Below are 8125 nucleotides of genomic sequence, written 5' to 3'. Positions count from 1 at the left end.
ATACTAACGGCAAGCCAAATGCCATCTTGTAGTGGTGATGTGCTTATGAAATGGCTTCCTACAGGGTGAAGACATGGCTCAGGTTCTGTTTCTGGCACTCACATGGTGGTTCACAACCCTCTGTAACTCCAGTTCCAGGGAATCCAATGCTGCCTTCTAACCTCTGTGGGCTGGCATGTGGTGCATGTATATACATGCAGGTAAAGTAAGCACATACATTTAAAAAATAATTAGGGGGCTTGAGAGATGGCTCAGAGGTTAAGAGCACTGGTTGCTGCTCTTCCAGAGGTCCTGAGTTCAATTCCCAGCAACCACATGATGGCTCACAACCATCTGTAATGAGATGTGGTGGTCTCATACAGGCATATGGCTGTATACATAAATAAATCTTTAAAAGGAATTAAAAACAAACAAACAAACAAAACACCCCATCTATTTTATCTTGCAAATGTAAGGACCAGAGAAAGCTTGACAGCCCCCTGTCATCTCAGCATTCGAGAAGCAGAGCTAAGAAATCCCCAGGGAGGGGCTGGAGAGATGGCTCAGTGGTTAAGAGCACTGACTGCTCTTCCAGAGGTCCTGAGTTCAAATCCCAGCAACCACATGGTAGCTCACAAGCATCTGTATTGGGATCCAACGCCCTCTTCTGGAGTGTCTGAAGACAGCTACAGAGTAGTCATATACATAAAATAAATAAATCTTATTTTAAAAGATTTCTTTATTTATTGTATGTAAGACACACTCCAGAAGAGGGCGTTGGATCCCAATACAGATGGTCGTGTGGTTGCTGGGATTTGAACTTAGGACCTTCAGAAGAGCAGTTGGTGCTCTTAATTACCAAGCCACCTCACCAGCGCAAAATAAATAAACCTTAAGAGAAGGAAAGAAAGAAAAAGAAAGAAAGAGAGAAAGAAAAAAGAAAAGAAATCCCTAGGGTAAGCTGGTGCTAGCTGGACTAGCCAGATAGCTAGTATTGAAGAGTTACAGGTGCAGAGACCCTGCTCCAAGAAACAAAAGAAGAGTGGTTTAGGGAGACAGTGCTATCAATCTCAAGCCTCTGCAGGCTAAGTCACATGTATGTGCACCAGGACACACAAGCACACACACTGTCCATGTGCAAAAATCAAACCTGAATAAATAAAAAGCCAAGGATATCTTGGCATAATTAATTCTTTTTCATGGTATTGGGCAAGTGCTACATCCCAGACACTAAAATATAAGCATTTTTTCATAGTAGGATACAGTGGGAAAAGTAGCATTCTCTCTCTCTCTCTCTCTCTCTCTCTCTCTCTCTCTCTCTCTCTCTCTCTGTGTGTGTGTGTGTGTGTGTGTCTGTCTGTCTGTCTCTGTCTCATTCTCTCTCTCACACACACACAGAGCTAATCTATCTATCTATCTATCTATCTATCTATCTATCTATCTATCTATCTATCTATCTATCTATCTCCAAGACTGGCTAGAACTTAAGACAATCCTCCTGCCTCAGCCTCAGCCTCAGCCTGTGGAGTGCTAAGATTACAGTCGTTTACGACTGCACACAGCTGTGATTCTCTGGACTGTGTGCCTTAGGCAGGCAGCTGGGGACTGTTGCCTGTTTTTGGTCCTTAGCAGCTAAAAAACTCTGAAAGATAATGAGATGACAAACAGAATCCTAATATTATTATGAAGGTAATTCGGTAGCGCTGGAGTGACACATTGAGAGTTGCGCTCTAAGCACTGTCCTGGGTGGGATCCTATTGATTTAGGCACAAACTGGGACTCTCCCAGGTCCCGAGGCATCTGAGCGTCCCAAGACCCTGGGTGGGACTCTCCATCCAATCATCCTCTTTCCTGTCCCTGAACAGGTGGAACCGCATCGTGGAGCTGGTGGAACAGCGCAAAGAGGAGATGAGCGCCGTACTGCTGGTAGAGAACCACGTGCTGGAGGTGGCCGAGGTGCGCGCCCAGGTGCGCGAGAAGCGGCGTGCGGTGGAGAGCGCGCCCCGGGCGGGCGGAGCCCTGCAGTGGCGCCTGAGTGGCCTGGAGGCAGCTCTGCAGGCGCTGGAACCGCGACAGGCGGCGCTGCTGGAGGAGGCGGCGCTGCTGGCTGAACGCTTCCCGGCACAGGCGACGCGCCTGCACCAGGGCGCAGAGGAGCTAGGAGCCGAGTGGGGCGCACTGGCTGGAGCGGCTCAGGCTTGCGGCGAGGCGGTGGCGGCGGCAGGTCGCCTGCAGCGTTTCCTGCGCGATTTGGATACCTTCCTGGACTGGCTGGTGCGGGCGCAAGAGGCAGCGGGCGCCGTCGAGGGGCCGCTGCCGCGAAGCCTGGAGGAGGCGGACGGGCTGCTGGCGCGCCACGCCGCGCTCAAGGAGGAGGTGGATCAGCGCGAGGAGGATTACGCGCGCATCGTGGCTGCCAGTGAGGCGCTGCTAGCGTCTGACGGCGCGGAGCTGGGCCCCGGTCTGGCACTAGACGAATGGCTGCCCCACCTCGAGGTTGGCTGGCACAAACTGCTCGGCTTGTGGGAGGAGCGCAGGGAAGCGCTAGTCCAGGCGCACGTCTATCAGCTCTTCCTGAGAGACCTGTGCCAGGCGCTTGCGGTGCTGCACAACCAGGTGCCTGATGGCTGGCTGGGGTGCTGGATCAGGGCTGAGAGGGGTTGGGAGTGGGGGACACAGACTTACTTAGAAGTGTTTCCCGGGATCCTTAGATTTTTGCTTTATTTGAGATGGGGGTAGGGAATTAAAGATGTATATCTGAAAAATTGAGGTGTGTGACAGAGTTAAAAGGTTACGTTGAGTGGTGTGGGTTCATGGGACTGATAGATCTATCATCTACCATCTATCCTCTATCATCCATCTATCTATCATCTATCACATCTACCCATCTATCATCTACCACCTATCTATCATCTATCAATTATCGGTCATCTATCTATCTACTTTCTATGTAGTCTTGACTGCTGGAACTCACTATGTAGATTAGGCTGGGCTTGGATTCACAAAGATCCTCCTGCCTCTGCCTCACGAGTCTAGGATTAAAGGCATGTACCACCATCATAGGCACATAGTAGCATAGGCGACAAGTTTTTAATTAAAAAATATTTATTTTTATTTGGTTTGCCCGTGTGTATTCACGCATAAAATGCATTTAGAATCCTGGGAGGTCAGAAGACACCAGACACCAGATCCTTCGGGATTGGAGTTACAGTTATGAGCCACTATGTGGCTGATGGGAATCGAACCCAGGTCCTTTGGAAGAGCAGCTTGTGCTCTTAATACTCGAGCCATCCCCTCCATTTTCCTATCTTTTAATTTTTAAAAGAATTTATTTGTATTCTATTTAACTGTGTGCACACGTGTGTACATGCACACGCGCGCAGGTTCCCAAGAAGGCCGAGGCGCCGGAGCCACTGGAGCTGGTCGTTGTGGACTGCTGGATGTGGGTGCTAGGAACCCAACTCAGATTTTCTGGAAGAGCAGTAAACCAGTGAGCCATCTATCCAGCCCTTGCTTTTATGGAGACAGGATCTCACTATGTAGCCCTGGCTGGCCTGGAACTCTGTGTATAGACCAGGCTGGCCTTGAACTCTCACAGATTTTCCAGCCTCCACAAAGTTCTAAGATTAATGCTCTGCTTGGGTTTAGTGATTTATGAGAGGTGAATTTGCGGACAATCACGTTTGAAGTGGCTTATTGGGATTGTGGATTATCTGGAAGAAGTTAGCAAGAGAGGATAATTGATAGATTTGGCAGAGTGGGCAGAGACCTGGGGGAAATCTGGAAGGACAGACTGCTAAAAAGAGGGACCAGCAGGAGTAAAGGCCCTGAGGCGGAACTGTGCCTGAGCCAACCGGCGTCCGGGGGTGGAGCCGAGCTGACCTGTATTCCTTCCGTTCCCAGGAGGTGGCGCTGTCTGGCGCTGAACTCCCTTGCACAGTGGAGTCGGTAGAAGAGGCGATGAAAAGGCACCGGGATTTTCTCACCACGATGGAGCTGAACCAGCAAAAGATGCAGGTGGCAGTTCAAGCTGCAGAGAGCCTGCTGCGGCAAGGCAACGCCTACGGGGAGCAGGCCCAGGAGGCAGTGGCTCGGCTGCTAGAGAAGTAGGTCCCCAGTTCCAAAACTGTGCCCAGAAGGTGGGGTCTGGGCACAGTGGAATGGGGGAAGGGACACCCAGGTCTTTCTTCCCATTCCTATTTTCAGCTTCTCTGCTTTTCCTCGTTTCGATTTAATTCCTTGTTTGTTTATTTAATCTATGTTTTTGGCACAGGGTCTCTTGTAGACCAGATTGGCCTGGGACATTTTACAGCCATGCATGCATGCATCCAGCCATCTATCCAGCCATCCATCTATCGTGGTGTGTGTGTGTGTGTGTGTCCAATAGCTCATGTATGGAGTCAGAGGACAACTGAACTGGAGGGACTTTGTCTTCTCCTCCTACCACATGAGTATGAGGATCAAACTGGGCTTTTCAGGTTTGGCAGCAGGTGCCTTTACTTCCTGAGTCATGTCACCTGACTCAGCCTAAAACTTTTTTCATAGCTTGGGATGACCTCAAATTCCTAATCTTCCTGCCTCCACCTCATCGTGGAACTACAGACACACATCATTATGCCCTCTCCTCCTCCTCCTCTTTCTCCTCCTCCTCCTCCTCCTCCTCCTCCTCCTCCTCCTCCTCCTCCTTCAACAGGGTCTATGTAGCTTAGGCTGATGTCAAACTCAAAGCAAACCTCTGACCTCAGGCTCTTAAACAACAGGATTACAGATGTGTCCCACTGTTCCTAGCTAATGTATTGTTTTGGGTTTGATTTAAATGGCTACTTTGTGAGCCAGTAGGAGATAGCTGGTTCTCTAAAAGATACCCAAAAGATACAGAGTTTGAACACTGAAAATCTCTGTCCTCTGGCCTGACTAAAGGGACTGAATTTGGGTGACAGCAGAATCACAGGGTCCTATTTCATCCTTCCACAGATTCCACAGTGAATGGCCACACAAAGTTGTGTTTTAGCTTTCCCCAGGAGGTGCTCCTGCCTCTTGTCATGTTGGTTGACAAATATGTTGACTAACATGAGAGTCAGGGCAAGAAAAGTTCAGTGGTCTGTGGGAGCCTACAGGAAATGTGCTACCCTAGTTTTGAGCTGAGTGACACAAGGTTGGGGACAGGTCTAATCCTTGAACCTCTTCAGCCTCCAATATTTACTCGACAGGGGACACATTGCCACCATTGTGGGATGGGTGTACAAAGCTATGCCACTGATATATTAGTTCCCCCATCCCTCTGCCTTGCTGTGAGAAAATCCTTGGCAGGAACAAGTTGAAAGGGGAAAGTTTTATTTTGGCCCATGTTGTCAGGGAGATCTGACTGTCCTGGGGCAGTAGCTGATGGAGCAGAGCAGGTCATGTCATGGCAGGTGAGGAACAGTGGAAAGGGAATTACTAGGACTTTACCATGTGGATGCCAGATGCTGGAGAAGGCCAGAAGAGGATACCAGATCCTTCTGGAACTGGTTTTCTAGGTGGTTGTGAGCTGCCATGTAAGTGCTGGGAACTGAGCCCAGACTCCCTGCAAGAAGAACAAATGCTCTTAGCCAACTAAACGTCTCACCATCTCTCCTCCTTTTGCTTGGATTTTGGGCTTCTTGGCTTTTGTGTTTGTTTTGAAACAGGGTCTCATGTAGCCCAGACTTCACTCTATAGCCAAGACTGACCTTAAGTTTCTGATGCTTCTGCCTCCACCTCCCATGTATTTGATCACAGGTGTGTACCCACATCCTTATCTGAAGCATGCTGGAGGTGGAACCCAATGCTTTGCGTATGCTAGGCAAGCACCCCATCAAACCAGCTAAATCCCACCACTTTCCTTGGCTGTCTTTGCATACGAGGATTGGTAACGGAATTGATTTGTGGGGTGTCTTGGCCAGGAAGTAGTACAGCTGGCACTGGAACCCTCCCAGCTTTTCCACCTCACAGAAAGGAAGGTTTCCCTATACCACTTATTTGAATCCCCCCACAGTCCCAGTGGAATTGATGTGCAGGTTTATTTCTGAGGAATTTCCTGGCTCCTGGTGAGAGGACAGGAAGTAGCTGTCTTTGGCTTGCTTCTTAGGCCTCTCCTGCTGCTTGCATGCTGCTCTGTCTCTGGGTCTCTCTGGAAGTAGTCCCCACATGCTGCCTCTTTGCTCCCGTGTATCCATCTATCTATTTCTATGTCTGTTTCCTGTTCTTTTTCTCCTTCACTTTCCACTTTAGAGAAAAGATGCTATGTACATCTCTAATGTTCCCTCCCTTGACAGTAGCCCAGGCTGGCCTCAACTCTTTATACATTAAGGCTGACCTCAAACTCCTGACCCTCCAACCTCAGGCTCCCAAGAAATAGGTTTATAGGTATATGCTAACATATCCCCCCCCACTTCTCAGACCTTGTGTTTATTTCATCTCTCAATTCTCTCTGTCTCTCTAGAGGCAATCCTGCATTCATTTATTTTTACATTCATTCAAGAAGGACACACTGAGCGGTCACTGTATGTCAAGGAACTCATGGCTGTGAACAAAACAGACAAAAACAACAAACAAGAACTGCCTTCAGGCTGGGAAAATGTCCAGTGGGGAAAATGCTCAAGGCACAAGCAGGGGAACCTGCATTTTACCCCTAGCACCCACATAAAGAAGAGCTGAGCAGTGATAACACCATCTTTTTTTATTTTCTTGGTTTTTTGAGACAAGGTTTCTCTATGTAGTCCTGAAATTCACTCTTCAGACCAGGCTGGTCTTGAACTCAGAAATCCGCCTGCCTCTGCCTACCAAGTGCTGGGATTAAAGGTGTGCACCACCACTGCCCGGTGGTAACACCATCTTTAATCCCGCACTTGGGAGGCAGAGGCAGGAGGAGCCTTGAGGCTCTGCAACCAGCCAGCTGAGCCAAGGTGGTGAACTCCAGGTTAGATGAGAGGAACCGTCTGAACAAATAAAGATGGAGAGCAGAAGAGGAAGACACTGAAGATTGGCCTCTAGCCTGCATACATGAGCACACCCCCACACAAGCAATACTCCTTGTCTCAGTGGAAGAGACATTGCAATGGAGGGGATATATGTGATAAGGAATGCACACAACATGGGGATACAGCGCCAAGTATAAAGTTAAAGAAAGAAAGAAAACCAGAGAGTCTCAGGGAATCCTTAAGAAAGACCAGGCAAAACCGGTGTTCAATTACGCCAGAGGTTCTCAACCCGTGGGTCTCGACCCCTTGAGGATGGAGCCTTTCTTAGGAGACACATGTCAGATACCCCGCTTATCAGATATTGACATTACAATTCACAGCAGTAGCACAATTACAATTACGAAAGAGACAAAGACAAGAATTTTATGGTTGGGGGTCACCATAACATGTTAAAGGGTCCCAGTGTTAGGAAGGTTAAGAACCACTGAATTAGACCTTGGGAAGAGTCATTGCCGAGACCCAAAGGTAAGAGGTGCTGTTCAAGTCACACCCAGAAGGACAGCAGAGTCTTGATTAAGAGAGGGTTAAAGAAGGGTGGGGAAAAACACTTAGTAAGGTTGCGGGGGGTGGGGGGGGGCTGGGAAAGACAGTCACATTTTAAAACATTAATCACATTTATTTATTTATTTATTTATTTAGTGCTTGTGTATATAAGTGCCACAGTTCGTGTGTGACAATCAGAAGACAGTTTGTGGGAATATGTCCTCTCTACCCATCATGTGGGTTCCAAAGGCTGGACTCATATCACAGCTCCATTACACACTAAGCTGTCACGGACCCAACAGGCTCATCCTTGCTATCTTCCCTTTGCCTGGATTCTGGAGAAGGAGGATGACAGGATAGGCACGCATATAAGCTGATGAGGTGCCACTACTATTGAACCACACCCCGAGCCCCTCACTAACGTATTCTAGGCAGGAGCTTTATCATGATCCTTACCCCAGCTCCTCACTGGGGGATTCTAGGCAGGGGCTCTCCCAATGAGCCATGCCCCCAGCCCCTCACTGGGGATTCTACACAGGGGCTCTACCACTGAGCCACACCTCAGCCCCTCACTCGGGGATTTTGGGCAGGACAAAGGCATTCGTTAACACATCCAGCTTGATTTTTGTTTCTAAGCATCTTTTTTTTTTTTTTTTTTTTTT

At 48.6% G+C, this 8125-nt stretch overlaps 1 protein-coding gene across 1 annotated transcript in view; it reads left to right on the top strand.

Moving 5' to 3' along the window:
• Positions 1-8125, top strand: part of Sptbn4 (spectrin beta, non-erythrocytic 4) — a 95734-nt gene that overhangs the window by 45899 nt on the left and 41710 nt on the right. Inside the window, exons 16-17 of the mRNA XM_031385834.1 lie at positions 1845-2595; positions 3883-4085. Coding sequence (XP_031241694.1) covers positions 1845-2595; positions 3883-4085 — 954 coding nt within the window. The remainder of the gene's footprint in view (positions 1-1844; positions 2596-3882; positions 4086-8125) is intronic.

Source organism: Mastomys coucha, unplaced genomic scaffold (genome assembly GCF_008632895.1).
Source record: "Mastomys coucha isolate ucsf_1 unplaced genomic scaffold, UCSF_Mcou_1 pScaffold21, whole genome shotgun sequence".
Lineage (NCBI taxonomy): Eukaryota > Metazoa > Chordata > Mammalia > Rodentia > Muridae > Mastomys > Mastomys coucha.
The sequence above is the reverse complement of the archived record's forward strand: the minus strand, read 5'-3'. Positions and strand labels throughout refer to the sequence as shown.